Genomic DNA, 20,359 nt, shown 5'->3' on the forward strand with positions numbered 1-20,359 from the left:
ATGTGTATTTTTAATATGTGAATTGTGGTACTGTTTTTACTGACTGTCTTTACTGACACTTGTACACCGCTTTGATCTTGGGAAAAGCGGTTAATAAATAAACAATTAATTTTATTTATTTATGTTCTTTGAAAGTGTTATGAAGTGAAATTAAGTGTTATGAAGTGAAATTCAGAAAAAAAGCATTCTGTTCTGCTCATCACTATACTGAACAGTTGACAGATATCACAGAAGGCATAAAAAGAGTTGGGGAGGGGGTCAAAAATTGCAGACAGTGTACAGAAATTTCTTACCTTCCTGTTTTGATCATACGCAGAATCAACTCCTAAGATACTATTAACTTCTACATAAGGATATTGCTTCCCAAGAACACTAACCACATGCTCCACTGTCAGTTTCTCTCCTGCATTTACTTTGTTATATATCTGTGGAGAAAAAATGAAATGCATCTGATACACAACCTCTTGTCCTCTTCTTCAAGAAATCATTAATATATCACCTATTCTCCCACTCTCACCTTTGCTGTCCCATAATACTTGCATTCACGCTACCAACAACAACTACTTGGTGCACTGTTCTCTTTCTTCTCACCTCAGCTCAAACTTGTATTAGAGGAGATGCATTGTGAGAAATTACTACAGGAATGAAAGGCCTCCTTGAGCCTTTACTGCAGTAAGTGACGGGACTCATCTTATGATGGTGAGTTTGAAAGAATCAAATTGCAGAAAGAAAAACAACTTTAGAATCCTCAACAGGAGGAACATTTATTAAGGAAATAAATTATTGGATAGAACTAACCCTTTTTAAACAAATCTAAAAGAGAAAAAGATGGTAGGGAGACATGTTGCAGCATGTCTTCCCCCATCAAAGAGCAAAAGAGCAGAGAGGTGCAGTCTAGGCCTGTTCTTTTTCTTTTACAACAGAGGGCAGTCAATTAACCCTGGCTGAACAAGACAATGTTGGCTGCTCATAACATTTTTGGGATACCTGACTGACAGAGGAAACAAAAGCAAGTAAGAAAGGAAGACAGACAGACAATCCTAATCCCTCCTTGCCTAAACTATCTCATTCCTAGTGGACAAAAGAGAGCAAGAACAAGTGCAGAAGTTCTGTTCTTCCAACAACATGACCTCTTCCAAGTCTTTGGCATATCCCAAGCCTATATGATATCATAAGCAAAACAAAATAAAAAAATCAGACAGAAGTAGGCTGTCTTTTTATAGCTACCTACCATCTATCTACCTAATGTCTTCCCCGGGTTGGAATGACAGGCAGCTTTTTAGTTTCTGTATCTACCATATTACAGCATACAATACCACTATGTCCCAGTATTTAGTGCAAAACCTATGCCTACAGCCTGACCTGAATATGTAAAACACATGGTACAGATGGCTATAGAGCGAGCATGGCATAGTAGTTTGAGCTTGGCATACAAAACTAGATACCAGGGTTCAAAACCATGCTCAGCCATGGACACTTACTGGGTGACCTTAAGCAAGTCACATTTTCTCAGCCTCAGAGAAAGGCAAAGAAAAAAATCTCTGAACAAATCTTGCCAAGAAAACCCTGTGGTAACTTTGCCATAGGACTGCCATATGTCTGAAATGACCTGAAGGCATGCAACTACAAAAATGGACATATTGAAAACTGCTTGGTTATAATTTGCACTTATTCTTGTGATGAAACATTCACTATTTGTTCTTTCAACATCTATATTTCCCAAAATATTGAAGTGCCCACTACTCCCTTAAGAAAAAAAATTAAGAGCTGAAGGTGAAATAAATAAGCCCCTACAAAACCATGACTAAGAAGAATTAACACGTGTTATGGTTTCAGGATAACTTCCTTATGTTTGTGTAGTGTAGTGTCTGCCCTTTGCTATGGTCACTAAAGGATGACACCACACCATATAAGCACAGCATATGTTGTGTCAACCTCTGTAGAACCAACCACTGCTATCCATCTCTTCTTTTAACACAAAGAACTCTTGTCCAAGGTATAAACAGCAACAGGAAAAGAACCTTTCCATTGGACATCTCAGACTTTGGAAATCTTTCGTTTTGTAACTGGCCATGCTACATGGGGCTTCTAGGAGTAAAAGCGGCTTTTGATACTATAGATCACGGCATCCTCTTGGACCGCCTGAGGGGGTTAGGTATCGGGGGCACTGCTCTGCAGTGGTTCAGGTCCTTCCTCTCGGGCAGGTCTCAAAGGGTGCTATTCGGGGACTGTAGCTCCAGTAAGAGGTACCTCACTTGTGGGGTTCCTCAGGGGGCTATTTTGTCCCCGATGTTATTTAACATCTATATGAAGCCGCTGGGTGAGATAATACGGAGTCATGGTGCTGGGTGTTATCAGTACGCTGATGACACCCAAATCTATTTCTCTGTATCTCATTCGTCGGCCTCGAATTCCGATGGCATCTCTTCTCTCAATGAATGTCTTCAGGCGGTAATGGGCTGGATGAGGAAAAACAGATTGAAACTGAATCCAGACAAGACGGAGGTGCTCATGGTAGCGTCCCTGAAACCAAGAATTGGGTTGCAACCTCCAGTCCTGGATGGGGTCACACTCTCCTCCAGCGACTGTGTTCACAGTCTGGGGGTGCTCCTTGACTCGTCGCTCCTGATGATAAATCAGGTAAATGCGACGGTCAGGAGTGCCTGTTATCAGCTTCGGCTGATACACCAGCTGCGCCCTTTTCTGGAAGTAAGGGATCTCGAGACGGTTGTGCACGCGCTGGTAACCTCACGCCTTGACTTCTGTAATGCACTCTACATGGGGCTACCCCTGTGCTTGACTCGGAAATTACAGCTGGTTCAAAATATGGCAGCCAGGCTTGTCTCAGGAACATCTAGGAGGGACCACATTACTCCGGTTTTGAGGTCCCTCCACTGGCTGCCTATCAGCTTCCGGGCCCAGTACAAGGTGTTGGTTATCACCTTTAAAGCCCTAAATGGCTTGGGTCCAAGCTATCTTAGGGACCGCCTCCTCCCGTACAATCCTCCCCGCGCTCTCCGGTCCTCTGGGAGGAACTTACTACAGCCTTTAAAATCTAGGCTTGCGGCGACCTCCCAGAGGGCGTTCTCTGCTGTCGCCCCCAAACTCTGGAACGACCTGCCGGATGAGATCCGTCAGATAACATCATTAGACAACTTTAAAAAAGCGGTCAAGACGGATCTCTTCCGGCAGGCCTTTCCAGATTAACCATCCCGGCCCAGGTTCCTGATTCCCTCATTCCTCCCGTGGCCCCATCTTAGTGATGGTTGAGGATCAACAGAGGGATATCAGGGTTTTTAGTTTTTAATTGTTGTTTTTATGCATTGACATTGTGTTTTAATATGTTATACTGTTTAATACTGTCTTAAGGGGGGGAGGGATAAAGTGTTTTTAATTGTCATATTTTATATTTTACTGTTGTTAACCGCCCGGATTGGTTTGCCAGAGGTCGGTATACAAATAATAATAATAATAATAATAATTATTATTATTATTATTATTAAAAGTACAACGATTAACTTATACAAATTCTTTGATAAGTACAAGAGCAAAACAGCAGAGAGCAAGCAAGGTGAAGACAGGAACAAGGACAGAGTAAAGTCAGCAGCCTCCTTGTAGTCCCAATATTAATCCACATTGCCCTTCTCTCGCTGATCTCACACTGCCCTCGCTTTAACTCCAGGAAGAGGAAGAGAATGCAAAATGAAGAACAGGAGTGGGGGGGGGGGGGATTTTACTTCTGGGTCCTTTACTAAGGCAGTTCTATAAAGAATGGGGGTGGGTGGGTTAAGAACTCACATCTATTATTTACATTCACTTCATTTTAATTTTTCAAAACAATTTTAAAAAATAGACACCAAGATGAAGCCAAGATGATTTATACTGTAAAGCCAAGATTCTAAAATATGATAAACTATGATGAAATAAAATCAAGAATGAAATAAAGTGGTAGTTAAAACCAGCTACTTGTAATAGGGATAAAAATAACAAAGATTTTAAAGACCTAGAAGAACAAAGGAACTAGCAATGAAATAAAAACCAGTTAATAAATATTTTAAGCTACTGATTGTTTTAATGAAATAAAAGGTTTAATAATAAAAAAATATTTTAAGCTACACTTACATTTGTAAGTTTTATTACTATTTTATTACTCTTTTTATAGAATCATAGAATCATAGAGTTGGAAAAGACCACAAGGGCCATCCAGTCCAACCCAATTCTGCCATACAGGAAATCTAAATCAAAGCATCCCTGACAGATGGCCATCCAGCCTCTGCTTAAAGACCTCCAAGGAGGGAGACCCCACTACACTCTGAGAGAATGTGTTCCACTGTCGAATAGCCCTTACCCTCAGGAAGTTCCTCTTCATGTTGAGGTGGAATCTCTTTTCCTGTAGCTTGCATCCATTGCTCCGGATCCTAGTCTCTGGAGCAGCAGAAAACAAGCTTGCTCCCTCCTCAATATGACATCCCTTCAAATATTTAAACAGGGCTATCATATCACCTCTTAACCTTCTCTTCTCATGGCTAAACATCCCCAGCTCCCTAAGTCATTCCTCATAATGTATGGTTTCCAGACCCTTCACTATTTTAGTCGCCCTCCTTTGGACACGCTCTAGTTTCTCAATGTCCTTTTTGAATTGTGGTGCCCAGAACTGGACACAATATTCCAGGTGGGGCCTGACCAGAGCAGAATAGAGTGGCACTATTACTTCCCTTCATCTAGACACTATACTTCTATTGATGCAGCCTAAAATCGCATTAGACTATTAATATTCTGAAGATGCAAAAAAACATTTCCTCTTATTGTTTCAAGACAGAGCTGAGATATACAAATATAGCTATACCAGTTATTTGAAAGTATTACTTACAGATATGACTGTCTGGAAAGCATAATTATTATCTACTTCTTGTGCAACATAATTGTAAGCCCGAAGGAGAGCAACCCCAGCATCTTGTAATCCATCAACGTCATCAGAATCTTTCACGACAAAGACTAGACCAATCCTATTTTTTTAAAAAAAAGAGTAGTACATTGTAATATATTCAGTGCATAGTTACTGGCAGTGGAAATATTTGGGCTTATGTATAGAGCCAAAATCTGGCACTGAGGCAGGTTTAATTCTGCCCATCCCTTAATCATAATGAGTCGCTCAACTGTGATCAAAGGGATTAGAAACCAGCTGTAGGATGTGCTCACTTCTTCATAACTGCCTTCTTCCTTGCCATGTTAATTTGAAAGAGCAGTAAGCAATGTGAAGTCAAAGGCTTTCACGGCCGGCATCCATAGATTTTGTGGGTTTTTCAGGCTATGTGGTCGCGTTCTGGAAGAGTTTATTCCTGACATGTCGCCAGCATTTTCAGAGAATGTTGGCATGAAAGTAAGTGGGGTATATATACTGTGTGACCCTTGGTTGACAGGAAGTGATTTACAAGTTAATTTCTGTGTTGGTCTGTTGTTGAATGGCAAGGCCTCAGGGTGTCTATTTAACTAGTGATCCATTGCTTGTTGGGAACCCTGGCTCGTTTTCATTTGCACTTGCTGGGTCTTGATTTTGGTGTTTATCAGGACTGGTAACCAAACTTTGTTTACTTTCAGTGTTTTTTCTTTCCTGTTGAAGGTGTCTAGGTGTTTGTGGATTTCAAAGGCTTCCCCATGCATTCTGACCTGATAATTGTTGGCATGGTCCAGAATTCAGTGTTTTCAAATAGTATTTTATGCCCAGGGTGGTTTATAACATGTTCTGCTACAGCTGATTTTTCTGGTTAGCCCATCTGCAGTGTCTCTTATGTTCCTTGATTTATGTTTGAACACTGCATTTGGTGGTCCCTATGTAGACTTGTCTGCTGACAAAACATCAGGAATAAACTCTTCCAGAACACGGCCACATAGCCTGAAAAACCCACAAAAAACTATAGCAGTCAGCAAGTTCTCCTGTCATCTTAATCAAGGTTAAGCTTATAATGATTTTAGCTAGCCAGGAAGCTGAACTTCCCTTTTCTCTCCCCTCAACATTGGGACTTTTGGAAGACCATCAGACCAGCAGTGAGAGGGTGTGGCCTGGAGCCTCTAGCCTTGAAAGGGCACTCCTTCACCCCACCTCCCTCTGGAAACAACAACCAACACTCAGCTGAGAGACAGAAAGACAAGATGCTGAACTTCCCTTTTTCTCTCCCCTCAACACTGGGACTTCTGGAAGAGCAGCTGACCGGCAGTGAAAGGGGCATGGCCAGAGCAACACCTGGGATGCCAAGCAGTGGCCTCTTGCCACCCCTCCCTTCCACCATCCTCAGCAACTGGGACGTTGGACAGAGGCTTCCAAAGTCATCCGTCCTTTGCTATTAGATCCCTCGTGTCTTCTGGTGGTCAAGCAATGTTATCAAGCACTGTCTGCATTTATTTTTCTGTTCTTGTCATTGCTACATTTTCTCCTGTTGATTACAAGATATTCAAACCTTTCCTTCCCATGGCACCACACATTTCTCCTAATCTGATCCCTATTTGACCTCTCACTATCTCCCACCTCCCATTCTTTTGTTCAGTCTAGAACCGTCGCTCTGTTGCTTCAAAAGCGACAGTAATTCACAATCTTTTTTCTTTCTATATCATTTCATGTTATTGCTCTTAACGAGACCTGGCTTCTGGCCCATCACACTGCTACCTCGACTGCCCTTTCTTTTGGCAGTCTTTCTTTCACCCACACAAGCTGCCCTAAGGAGGAGGGGTCAATATCTTATTATCTAATTCCTGCCTGTTTCAAGTTCTTTCTTTCCCCTCTAACTATTGTTTCTCTTTGTTTGAGTCTCACTCTATTTGACTCTTTTTTCCTCTGTGGGTGGCAGTCATCTATCACCCCCTGGCCCTGCTACCCAGTTCCTTTCAGACTTTGAGTCTTGGCTGACATTTTTTCTATTGGATGGAGTACCCACTTTGATCCTAGGTGACTTTAATATCCACCTTGACGATCCAAAAGATCCTTCAACCTCTCGCTTCAGCTCCCTTTTAGCTTCTTTTGGTCTTCAACCTCATTCCAACTCTTCAACCCATTCTCTCGGTCACTGCCTTGACTTAGTTCTTGCTGCTAAGTGTGTCATTTCTGACTACTTGGCATCTGATTTTCCATTGTCTGATCATCATTTAATTTCTTTTACTCTTACTTATATCCCATCTCCTTGACATACTAATCAATGCTATTTTTGTGATCTTCAGTCTGTTAACTGTGACCATCTCAGTCAGTCTTTGGATTCATCTCTCTCTTCTCTATCTCTTGGGGACTCTGCTGACTCAGTGATGTCTTTATTTAACTCTACTTTTTTCTTCAACTCTTGACAGCTTTGCCCGTTTCTGTGCGTGTGTCTTTCTCTACGAATAGGCCTCAGCCCTGGCTTACTCCCATTGTTAAGTTCCTCTGGTCCTGCTCTTGAGAGGCCAAACATCTTTGGAAAAAGTCCCAAGAGTGGGCCAATTTTATTCATTTTAAATCCGTCCTTTTATCCTTCCCACGCGCCCTGTCTATGGCAAAACAGAATTACTATAAATCATTGCTCTGCGCCAATGAGAGGCACCCGCAACGTTCTCCTGCTTCAACTGCTTGCTAAAACTTTCCCCTCCCCCGTCTCTTCATTATTTTCCCCTACCAACTTCACCAACTACATCATTACTACGATCACTACTATCCGATCTGAGATAGTTCTTCCTGACTTGTCTTCTATCACTAATCTTCTGGTACCTTCAACTAAAAATTATCTGTGTTTTCTCCTGTTTCTTTGGACGAACTCTCTACGCTGCTGAACTCTTCCAAACCTGCAACCTGTTCTCTTGCCTTCTAATTTCTATAGCCCCTTCTTTTCTCCCCTCGCTTCTCTTTATCTTTTATCTCTGTTTTTCTACAGGCTCCTTTCCTTCAGACATTAAACATGCTCTTGTTACCCCAATTCTGAAAAAAATCTTCTCTTGCCCCCTCTTCTTTGTCCAGCTATCGTTCAATTTCTTTTCTTCCTTTTCTTTCCAAGGTTTTGGAATGGATCATTTATTCTCACTGTCTTGAGTTTCTCAAAGCCAATTCCATTCTAGATCCCTTTCAGTCTGGTTTCTCCCCACGGCATTCTACAGAGACGGCTCTCACAAAGATCTCTAACGATCTTTTACAAGCCGAGGCAAATCGCCTTTACTCTGTTCTTATACTCCTTGATTTGTCTGCGGTCTTCAACACCGGGGATCACTGTCTCTTACTTGATACACTTTCAAGAACTCTGTTCTTGATTGGTTTAAATTTTATCTGTCAGATAGATCTTTTGCAGTAGTCACTGGTGGTCAGACTTCATCCTCTGTTCCCCTATCTGTTGGAGTTCCTCAGGGCTCTGTTTTGGGTCCCCTACTGTTCTCTCATTACACATTGTCCCTAGGAAAACTTATCAGCTCTTTTGGTTTTTCCTATCATCTGTATGCCAATGACACTCAGCTGTATCTTTCCAACCAGTCTTGAACTGCAAGTTTCATCTTGTCTTACAGCTGTCTCTCTGTTGCTGAAATTGCTATAGATATTTACAGCCTTAATTTCATATGACAGGAAAGATTATGCATGAGGGGATTATGGGACATGATACTGCAGTATTACACTTGTTCCAGTTCTCAGAGAGGAAAGCACTCTGCAGTGCTGTTGCTCTGCCTAGTACTACTGCATATACACAGAAACCACAGTCACAAGCACATGCATCTGTTGCCTTCCCACTGAATTCTCATATCTAATCTTCCAAAATTCACAAACAAATCAGAACCTCCTTAAACTTGCATTGTCACATCCTAAAAAGCTCTGTTCTTTTCCTTCTCACATGGCTGGGAAAAGGGGATGGAAAAGGTGCATGATTTGCTTACTATTCTTCCAAATGCTTAGTAAAGCTCCAGCAAGCCAAATGTTTACTTTTCTAATGACCAGGAATTTTCACAGTTGTGAATGTTATTCAGGCTCAGAGGTGAAGTTAAGAACTTTAGAAATGAAACACAGCATTACCTCAATGGTATGTGGTTACTAACGAACATTTCAGCCACACTCAGCAATTCAGCTGAGCTCTCATGGGATGGGTCTATGATGAATACCTGAAAGTTTAAAAAAAAGAAAAGAAAGAAGACAAACAAGATTTCTTTACTTCAGAACTAAAGCAATGATTCACACTTTGAAGGGGACAAGTATGTTTATCTGCAGTAAACCTTGAAGGACTACTATGACAAATCTATAAGCACAAACTCTATTTCACTTGTATCTTCTTCAAACTTGACACCAACATTGACACAGTTCTAGCTGAGATGTCCACAGCTCCATCTATTCCTGTTGTGTGGGATCAGTATCAGTCAACATAGCCTGAAAATATGGCAGATGTGTCTGGAGGGTTGTGTACAATTACTTGGATTCTTGGTCCTTCCCCATCTTGGGTATTAACAACTAGATGGGAGAACATGGGCCCATCAAATAATTATTACCTCTGTACAACAAGGAATGGTGCCAGCTGCCTTGACAAAAGATTGTGTGTGTAGGCTCCCTAACCCCTTCTGGAGACAGGATATTTTTAGCAACTATCACTCAATTCCTAATCGCACCCTTTAGAAAAAATCTTAGAGAGGGTTATGACATCTCAACTCCAGATGTTTTAGAGGAAGCAAATTATCTAGACCAATTTCAGTCTGTGTTTGCTACTGAAATTATTTTTGTTGTCCTGACAAAAGACTTTTGCTAGGAAAGAGATCAGCAGTGTGATCTTATTGATATTCTTTGTTGTCTCAAAATCAAGAGTGTTCAAAACGTGCTCCTATCTGCAGCGTATATTCAGAAAATGACAGTGGGGATTTCTTCTTGACACTATAGAACCTGAGCTGTAAGGTCCTGCAAAGATTCATTTTAGCCCCGCACCAAGGTTTTAAAAATATCTATATGAAACTACTGTGTGAAGTCATTATTGGATGTGATTATGGTAACACCTAGTACAATTTCTTCATCATCCAAATCAGATGCCAATCTAGTGTCAGTAACTGCTGGATAGGGTTTTTCCCCAATAACTAAAACTAAATCTCCACAAGATGAAGGCCCTTTGGATATAAGATTCTTGGTGCAGCAACCAAATGTGCAGCCTGTACTAAATAAGGCACTCCCCTTGAAAAAGCTTGAGAGTAACGTCTTGATCCAGCATTGCCACTTGAAGTTCAGGTGGCCTCAGGGGTTGGAATTGTTTATTAGCTTCCACTGGTTTGTCAGTTATGATCCAGACAGTGATATTCTAGTCACAGTGGTTTATGTTCTGGTATTCAGATAAGCGAAGGTCTTAACGCTGGCATTAGGACAGTACCCAGAGTAGAGGCGTCCAGAGCCTCCGTGGACTCCATTAAACTGGATCGGTTTGAGTCAGTCAGTACCGATGATGTGGACAAGATCCTTAGAAGCGTTCGGAAGACAACCTGCTCTCTCGATCCCTGTCCCTCATGGCTAGCAGCTCAGGGGGGACCGGTGGTAACTTCATTGTTACACCGGATTATAAATACATCTTTGAGGGACGGGCAATTTCCATCGAGCTTAAAATTGGTCATAGTAAAACCGCTGCTAAAAAAAGCCCTCCCTCGACCCCCTGATGCATAATAATTACCGGCCAGTCTCGCTACTGCCATTTTTAGGGAAGGTGATCGAAAGGGCAGTTGCAATCCAGCTTCAATCGATCTTGGATGAAACGGATTACCTGGACCCATTTCAAACCGGCTTTCGGGCGGGCTATGGGGTTGAGACGGCCATGGTCGCCTTGGTCGATGATCTCCGTCTGGGCATCAACAGGGGAAGCGTGTCCCTGTTGGTGCTCTTGGACATCTCAGCGGCTTTCGATACCATAGACCATGGTATCCTTCTGGAGCGCCTGGCAGAGGTGGGAATCGGGGGCACTGCGCTCCAGTGGTTCCGATCCTACCTCTCTGGGAGGTTCCAGATGGTGCAGCTGGGAGATGTGTGCTCCGATAAGAGGGCCCTTACATCTGGGGTCTCTCAAGGAGCCATTCTGTCTCCCATGCTGTTTAACATTTACATGTAACCACTGGGAGAAATCATCTGGAGACATGGGGCGCGGGGTTATCAGTACGCTGATGACACCCAAATAGTCTTCTCTATGTCTCCGACTGATGCAGTGACTGGGGATGGCATCTCTCCTCTCGTGGCCTGTCTGGAGTCGGTAATGGGCTGGATGAGGGAAAACCGACTCAGTCTGAATCCAGAGAAAACGGAGGTACTCGTGATAGGTTCCCGCGGCCCGGGGATGGCGGTGGTTCCACCTGTCCTGAATGGGATCACGCTTCCTGTGAAGGACTCGGTACGCAGTTTGGGGGTGCTCCTTGATTCATCGCTCCACCTTACATCTCAGGTGGATGCGACGGTCAGGAGCACCTGTTATCAGCTTCGGCTGATTCGCCAGCTGCGTCCCTACCTGGACCGGAGGGACCTTGAAACGGTAGTACATGCACTGGTAACCTCTCGTTTGGACTTCTGCAATGCGCTCTACATGGGGCAACCCTTGTACCATACCCGGAAGCTACAATTAGTGCAGAATATGGCAGCCAGGTTGGTTACTGGCATACCCAGAGCCAGCCACATAACACCAGTGCTGAAAGATTTGCACTGGCTGCCTATTCGCTTCCGGGCACAATACAAGGTGTTGGTTATCACCTATAAAGCCCTAAATGGCTTGGTCCCAGGATACCTTGAGGACCGCCTCTCCCCATACAATCTGCCCTGCACTCTCAGAACATCTGGGCAGCACCTATTGAGGGTCACAGGAGCCAGACTAGCCTCCACATCGAGGAGGACTTTTACCATCTCGGCCCCGACCCTCTGGAATTCTCTGCCCATTGAGCTCCGCTCAGCCACCTCCCTAGCTCAATTCAAAAAGGGGCTGAAGACCTTCTTGTTTAAATCAGCATTCCCTGATACAGGCCCCACTTAGCCCCCCCCCCCCCCCCCGTCAGCAGTGGCAAGCTGGCTAGAATGTTTTAATGTATTTGTTTTTAATGTATTGTATATGTATGTATTTTATAATGTTGTACACCGCCCTGGTTATTTAGAAGGGTGGTATATAAATAAAATTTTTATTATTTTATTTATTCAGAATAACCTCTTCTAGGGCTCAGGCTTTTCCACGACCTATACAGCTGAAAGATGAAGTCAAAAAGTTTTTGTTTCTCATTATAGCTTACCATGATTTCCCTTGCCTGAAACTTCAAAGGGAGTTTAACAGAAAAATGAAAATTTTAAAGAGAAAGAAATGACATCCAGAATTGCTCAAATTTGAGAAATCCAGTGTTCAGCAAGAGTAAAACAGGGAACGACTTACAAGATTATGAAAGTTTTTTCTTATTTGTCTGATTACACCAGGGAAAGTAGGGCGCAGCAGCTCCTGGACACTGGAAGGCCAGGAATTGTACCTGCTGTCAACTTCAAGATTATTGATCCACTAAAAAGAGAGAAAAAGATAAAAGTCCTACTGTGTGAACTGCTAAATCCTAAAATCAAATTAAATTAGGGTTACCATTCACCCAACATTTCTTTTCAGAACTCTACTATGGTAAAGCAAAGCAATGCAATAAGTAATGAATAAAATTCTATGAAAGAAGTATACAATACAGTATTACTCTTGCCACCATTTCTGTCTTAAAACATATATGCCAACACTGAAATTCTGCCTGGCCTTATCGCCACAGCTTTGGTCTTCTTATCTAACCATAAGGTTAAATTCCCTTGTCGCAGCTAGGCAACACTACTAACTCAGAAACCACCTTCAACTCCCAATTCTATTTTGCACTGGAGCATCAGCACTGACCACAATATGCTTTGACACAATGGGTGGGATTGGGCCTCAGTACTGCAGAAAGAGAATGACCAGCTCTTCCTCACTGAGCGCTGAAAGTCTTGAGCACAAAGGCTATGTTCTGTGTTCTCCATATTACATGGTATTTAGAAGAATTACATCTCTATTCTTTAGAACAAAATTATCTCTGATCTATTCAACTCCAGTTACATCTCAACAGACACCCAGAATTCCAGCTAACGTGCCAGTGAACACTGTATTGGTAAAGACCAGATTCCCTTTCATTAAACCTTCTACTATATCACTTCTTGCTTGACTTCAGCAGATCACCTGCTAAAGTGTAAATTCTCTGAGACAAATCTATGTCCTCACAGCTAAGCTGTTTTTAACACATTCCCTCGTAAGGATCCAGTAACAGATCATATTCAAAGGGAGTGAGTAGTTTTTTGTTTGTTTTGTGATGGTCATCACACCATGCAATTTAGATTGCTAGAACCCATACTCACTGAAATAGCAGTACTTCTGATATCTACAGCATAGTCAGAGTCTGATGGTTGGATGTTTAGCTTTAACACATTGTGCATGGAAAGACCCACAATTCCTAAACTGTGCAGCCCTTCCATTACGCGAGCTTCATTTCTCAGGACATCAAACAAGCTAGAAAGAGCACAGATCAGACAAAACTTTAAAATATAACTGTCAATATAAACTAGCATTTTAAAAATCATGGTACTAAATTCTAAAAGAGGAGCAATAATCAAAGAATTCATACCTAAATATGTCCTGTGTATCTAGATCTATATGTAGTCCATTGACAAAAAGGGCAGAATCCCCCAGCTGTAAGCCTAGAGTTCCTTTGAAGTACTGGTGAAACAAGTACAGCAAAGACATTAATAATAAACTAAGAACGAAAATTGGTCATTTCTAATCAAGAGCTCATAACTTCAAGAACTCTTCATGGAAGACAGCTTGCTCGATGTTTTGTACTTTAATATTGACATTTCTTACAGTATGTTTTTACCTTTTTCCATGTTTTGGAATCTATAATTCTTTTGAATAACAGTGATATGGGCATGTAGTAAAAAAATATTTTATGATTTCAATTTTAAACTGAGACAAGTTTTAAAATACAAAAATCAAGTTCTGTTGTATCAGTTATTATGTATTTGTTTAATTCTCAGAACCCTTCTCCAAAGTCACTTAACAGGTTGCTTGACACACAAAGATTAGTTATACAGCAGAGTTAAATACACACAATCAAAGTTCTTTGACCAAGAGCTCGTTAATAGATACTGAGAAATATCCAGATTAAACTAATTATGAGTCACTTTGCTCAAGATTTTGTATGTTCAGAAGCAACTTTATAAAATATTTTATTTTATACTTCTAATAGCTTTTCTTCTTTGTAATCTCCCAAGTTGTGGCAACTATAGTACAAACAGAAACTGGAGTCTACGGTTATAGGGCATTCTGTGCAAGACAAACAGGCAGAAGTGCAACTTTTTACAAAAAGCTATCCCTTCCAACTCCTACCCCTCAGAGTCTGGAAGTTTACCATATTGTGGGCCACATGAAGTGAGCATTCCCCGGCTGTCCCTATTCTAGTTGAAAAGGTCAGTCATCATAGAAAATGTAAGCAACTAAAACTGCAACTTGTCAGAGATCTCAATCCAATTCTTCAAGGATTTATTTTATACACAGCAATATAAGAAAAGAAGCGCCTTACATGAAAATCTGAATATATACAGTATCCTCAAGAGTTTAACAGAAAGCATTTGACACCACTGAGGAACATTCTTATACAAAAAGAATCATCCTATTCTTCTTAAACCTGAGCAAATTTTAAGACTGGGTACAAATTTTTAGAGACATTTTTTTAAAAAAAATGTAGACTATTACATTTTGCTACTATCATTTAATACTAATAGATATGTTTACTAGTAATCCAGTAAAATAGACGGTTGTTGTTTGCAATATTTTGTAATGGTCATTGTGTCTTATACAAATAAGTTGTTGTTGCTGATATATAAAAAGAGTGTTTTCTTCCCAGAAGGATAGAGGAAGAGGATGAGGGAAACAGGTGGTATTAGGTTAGTAGACTTGGATTTAAATCTACATTCAGCTCTGAAGTTCAAATACATGTATATCACGCATAACTACCTTTTGGTTCTCTTCAATTTCTGATCTGAGTTCTGAAGAAACAACTGTCTTTGTTATTGCCCTGCAAATATCAAATGTTTCATTTTATTACACTTTCATTTTTGCATACATATCTGTTACAAACCCTCTCAAAACAGAAACATGCCTCAGTTGACTACAGAGACTAAAACAGATAGGAAACTACAAAAATGTATTTCACTAAAACTCTGTAGAATAGCTTTCACTAGAACTTATGAAGTAAAAATAAACCTGCAATGTTTCGGCTTCAGAGACAGTGCTAAAAGTCATCGTACAGTGACCAAGTACTGTCACCTTTTCAAAATACAAGGACTATTTCAAGTACTACTTAGGAACAAACTCTAGGAGCCAACTGCATTCTTGATATATCTTACTATAAAGAAACACTTAATGTCATATTCTAATACAGTGCGCCCGCATCATACGCAGGCACATCACACACACCTTCCAAAATATGCTGGAAGCCGGAAAAAAGCCTTGCGCACCCTGGAAGAAGTAATGGGGCATGTGACCGCTGCACGTGCACAGTAAACATACAGCACTGTGTGGTGGGCACAAGCCCCATTACTTCCAATGGGGCTCGAGCTTACGCGCTTTTTCTTTTATGCAGGGGGGGGTCCGGAATGGATCCCCGCATAAAGGAAGGGCGCACTGTACTAAGAAGAATGCTAAACGCTTGATTCAGAGATTCTCATAAATCAGAGATCCCATCCCAATTAAAAAAGGAGCAGGGTAACTCCCTTTTTATTGAGGACTGGAATTCAGGTCTTCACTTTCAAAACAGTTTTGAATTGCAAAAATGTTTTGCTTCAAGTTTCATAAACCAGGATTCTCCTGTTTGTTCTGAGATCTTTAAACACTTTTACTGAACTGTGAATAGTTAACATAACACAATTTCTACATTTTACATAACAGCAGCCATGGTAGCATCAATAGACAGCAGTTACCTAGCCTTTGTGGGAAAATTCTGACTTAAATCCTTCATGACCATCAAAGCATCCACAGTGGGAGCAGCAAGAATGCGGGCAGCAGTCTGAAAACTTAGATCTAAAAATGAAAACATTTCATTCAGTTATAAAGCTGTCCATCAGCCCAAATATATTCTGGTGAAAATTCAGTTAACTTCATTGGCTCAAGATACCACACTGATCTGTATGAACAAATAATTTTAGCAAGGCACACAATCCATACAAATGCATTTTTATTCAAAACAAATTATGAAACAGAACAGAATTCACCAGATGAGAATGAAATAGATGGAACTGAGTTTCGCACCACAATCTTGTGCATGACTGGATCCATGTTTACTCAGAACTAATCCCCCATTGCATTAAAGAGTACTCCTTTGCAGTACATTTGCTTGGGACTGCAGCTTTAGTAATTTTTAATTGGAACAGGATTATGAGGCATAAAATATGCTGCTAAAAACACAGTGTGGTCCATGGGATGCTTCCCTTCCTTCTCTCTAAAGCAAATCTTTGTACAGAGGGGAAATGTACAATTGAATTGTACAAGTATGCCTGCGCTTAGCTCGGACACATTTTACGCAGCTTCCAGCTTACGCAGAAGCTGCTTGGGGAGGTAAAGATTGGCGTGCGCGCCCATGGCACGCATGTGCCGTTCCACATGCACAAGCCCCAATATTTCCTATGGAGCTCGAGCATAGGCGGATTTTCCCTTACGCAGGGGGATCCGGAACGGATCCCCAGCATAATCAGAGGGCCCACTGTATTTTATTATATTGTTGAATTTTTGTGTGGATCTATTTTAATGGGAGAGGGGATAGTGAGATTTATTTTAATGTATCGTATGGTTTTTTATTGTTGTAATGCTGCCTCGATCTCATAGGAGAGACGGGATAATAATAATAATTGTTGTTGTTGTTGTTATAAGTTTGCAAATGAAGTGTTTTAGGACCCAGAGTTTGTAACTACACTGGTACCCCGGGATACGAATGCGCCGCCTTACGAAATTTCCGGGTTACGAAAAAAATCCATTCCGGGTTACGAAGGTTATTTCGGGTTACGAAAAAAATTTTGGTGCTTTTCGGCGCTATTTCACATGAAATCGCGGCTTTTCCCCATTAGCGCCTATGGCTTTTTCGCCTTACGAAGTATTCCGGGTTACGAAAGCGGCGGCGGGACGAATTAATTTCGTAACCCGGGGTACCCCTGTAGTTCAAAGAAGATTGGTATTTATGCTTCTTCTGACACATCAGCTTCCAGTAATGGAGACACAAAGTCAATAACTATATGGTGCTTTGATTTGTTTAAACCCTTTTTTTTACATACAGTGCTAATTAATGAACGAAACTATTGTATGTACATTACCTTGTAACTGCCACACTTTTAAGGGTGCCATTTCATTGGTGCTTTCAATAAGATGTTTTCTTAATTCTTTCAATTCCTCTTTCAAACTGGGATGTAATTGCCTGAAAAGATAAAAATGAATTCAGAAAATCAGTATCAAAAAAATAATAATAATAATAACAAATGCACCACCAAATAAGGTTCTGGGATCTTTTTCCTGACATCTTGCAGGCCTCAGCTTGATAATACACTTCACGTTCTTTAAATGCTTGCTTGCAAATTATTTTCTGGCATGTTTTAGATGAGAAAGCACACAAAAAATAATCAGGTTTATCAAGATAATGATGTACCTTAGTTTTCCAAACAGAAATCCTTGCACTTCATCAATGGGATCATTTTCACCTATTACTGTTGCATTCATATCTGTACCTAAAGAAACATGAAAACCAACCTGATTATGATACTATTCAGAAGACCAGCAGCAGCAAAGGGACTGACTTTTGCAAGTCTCCAACACACATTACAGTGGGCCCTTGTTATCCTCTGGGGTTTGGTTCCAGGACCCCCCATGAATAACAAAATCCCTGGATGCTCAAGTCCCATTAAATACAATGGCATATCAAAATGGTGTTCCTTATATAAAATGGGAAAATCAAGATTTGATACTTGGAATTTTTTATTTTTGGGAGATATTTTCAAACTGTGAGTGCTTGAATCTGTGGATAAGGAGGGCCAACTGTAATACCCTCACACATACAAGAATAAGGACACCAGATTTCAGCATTGTAGGCAATCACTGTAATATCTTAAAACAAAAGGCCTTATCAAGTATCTTGCCACCCACTGCAGATTGTACTACAGTGTGCTCATGTCATACGCAGGCGCACCATATGTGGCTTCCAGCCTATGCAGAAGCCGCACGGGGGGAAAACAATAACACACATGCTTGCGCCCCATTATTTTCAATGGGGCGCAAGCATACACTCTTTTTTCCTTATGTGGGGTGTCTGGAACAGATCTCCTGCATAAAGGAAGGGTCCACTGTATTGTCTTTAATTGTTACTATCCACCCTCATTCTAGAGCAGAAGGGAGACTCCAGAACACTCAAATCCTGCACAGTTGCTCCTTCTGCTTTCTAGACCACTTCCCTACCTCACATCCATCATACTTCTGTAAGAAGCTTGTATCAAATAAATAGACAATTCAAAGTTACTTGATGCACAGAAGGGATTCAGTGGTGTAAGCCACTTTGACTCAGATAGAAGAACAGCTGAGTTACTGTACCTTTCCTTAGACAGCAAGAACACAGAAATGAGCCAACATTTAGTTTTAATTAATTTGGAGCACACCATCAAATACAACTATTAACTAGTATCTATTTTCTTTCATTTGGGAGGTTTGCTACTTATTATGAACAAGATGCTAAAGGAGGCAGTTAAACATAAGTTAGTGTCAGGCAACTTTGAGAGGAAGGCACAGCATGAAGCAGAAAAGTGTGAATCAAGCCTCTGGAACTGGGCCTTCAAAACTGCATTAGCAAATCAACACCTTAGCAGAGAACAAGTCCACACAAAGTCAAAGACTCGGATGCAGCCTTCTCATCGCTTCCTTTGACATAGAAAAATCATTATGGGCTGCCTTGGTGGATAGTCATGCTTTGAAAACAGAATATTCAGGAACTTTCTGGCTCACTACACAGGGCAGCAGAGGGCAGTTGTAAGACTTTGACACTGGCTCCTGGCTGATGCCAGGCTGATAGAAAAATCAAAAGTAACATATCTTATCAAAACTGAAGACACTGCCATTCAATAATCTTTCATATATTTCTCTTTAGTTTGTGACCAGAGACTTTCATTGCAATTTTATTTTACAACAGTTGTCCATAACTAGATCTGACTGAAATTACTGGAGCATTTTAGTCACACAGTGACAGTCATTCAGTCCTAAACAGAATAATATGACAAACTATAAGAATTAAGGAAAGTTTTGATTTACTCATGTGATGGATGAACCATTTCTACACTTAAGGGAGGGATTCACCTTTCACCTGGGTATCATCCTTGGCCTTATACTCCGTGCTTTTAATGGCCAACTCCACTCCGTAGCCTGAAAGGTAGACTTTTTCTTTACTTGGATTCTACAGTAGTACAAGAAAAATGGGGGGGGGGGGGAGATGAGGTCAAATTGCAGCAATAAGGCATATGCTAATTTTATCTTTCTCAACAGTACAAGACCATGGATTCTTGGCAAATGGATCACTCTGTTCTACATTTCCATGCGACCAAGTATCTAAAGGTGCTGTGGTTTCCCCATATCCATGCTTCTATGAGGTAAGCTTGAGCTTCTACTGGTAAGAGCTGAAAAAGTGTGGCTTTCATATACTTAACATATAGTAACTCTTTCCTCCTTGGCAGTGCCTCCCAGTAGGAAGAGATAGTGATGTCAGCTGATCTGGAATCTTGCTCCTGATGCTCTCTAGTTACTCCTTATTTTTTCTATGAGATGACATCATATGGGCCAGGAATACACTATTGCAGCAAGGGATAATTTTGTCTCCTGTAGAGTCTGTACCACTCAATTTTTTGGTCATAAATTGCCCAGAAATTGTAATGACAAATCATTTCAAGTTGATCTTCTGGGTACATTGGGGCTCAATGGGGCTGTTGGTTGTTCAGAGTAAATCCATCATTACTGGAAGTCTCCAAAAGTGGCAATACAGTTACATTCAGTCTTTTTAAGGATATTTTTCATACCCTCCATTTTTTTATCTGAGGTGCACATGCTCTGGGGTTGCATATGGTCTGTGGACCACACTTTCCTCAATCCTTGCCATAGCCACTGGGATGAAGTGTGACATGTTTCACTGGATGATATTTATAATGAAATTATAAGTTTCTCAGACAAGTGGCAAGCATGCTGAGCAAAAAGACCTCTGCTTCTCACAATTTATTCAATAACAAGTAAGGCATCCCTTGAAATAGAGTAATAAAAATTCAAGGCAGAAGGCATAAAGAATGCACAAGACTCATCAGGCAGTAATG

The 20,359-nt window shown here is 41.0% G+C and overlaps 1 protein-coding gene across 1 annotated transcript in view; it reads right to left on the reverse strand.

The window, feature by feature from the left end:
* The window catches only part of UGGT1 (UDP-glucose glycoprotein glucosyltransferase 1), a 70,745-nt gene that overhangs the window by 38,579 nt on the left and 11,807 nt on the right, over positions 1 to 20,359 (reverse strand). Inside the window, 11 exon segments of the mRNA XM_042458505.1 lie at positions 294 to 425; positions 4,871 to 5,006; positions 9,011 to 9,096; positions 12,357 to 12,476; positions 13,337 to 13,487; positions 13,603 to 13,694; positions 14,991 to 15,051; positions 15,956 to 16,055; positions 17,339 to 17,439; positions 17,668 to 17,746; positions 19,359 to 19,455. Coding sequence (XP_042314439.1) covers positions 294 to 425; positions 4,871 to 5,006; positions 9,011 to 9,096; positions 12,357 to 12,476; positions 13,337 to 13,487; positions 13,603 to 13,694; positions 14,991 to 15,051; positions 15,956 to 16,055; positions 17,339 to 17,439; positions 17,668 to 17,746; positions 19,359 to 19,455 — 1,155 coding nt within the window.

The sequence above is a fragment of the Sceloporus undulatus genome, chromosome 3 (assembly GCF_019175285.1).
Source record: "Sceloporus undulatus isolate JIND9_A2432 ecotype Alabama chromosome 3, SceUnd_v1.1, whole genome shotgun sequence".
Classification (NCBI taxonomy): Eukaryota; Metazoa; Chordata; class Lepidosauria; order Squamata; family Phrynosomatidae; genus Sceloporus; species Sceloporus undulatus.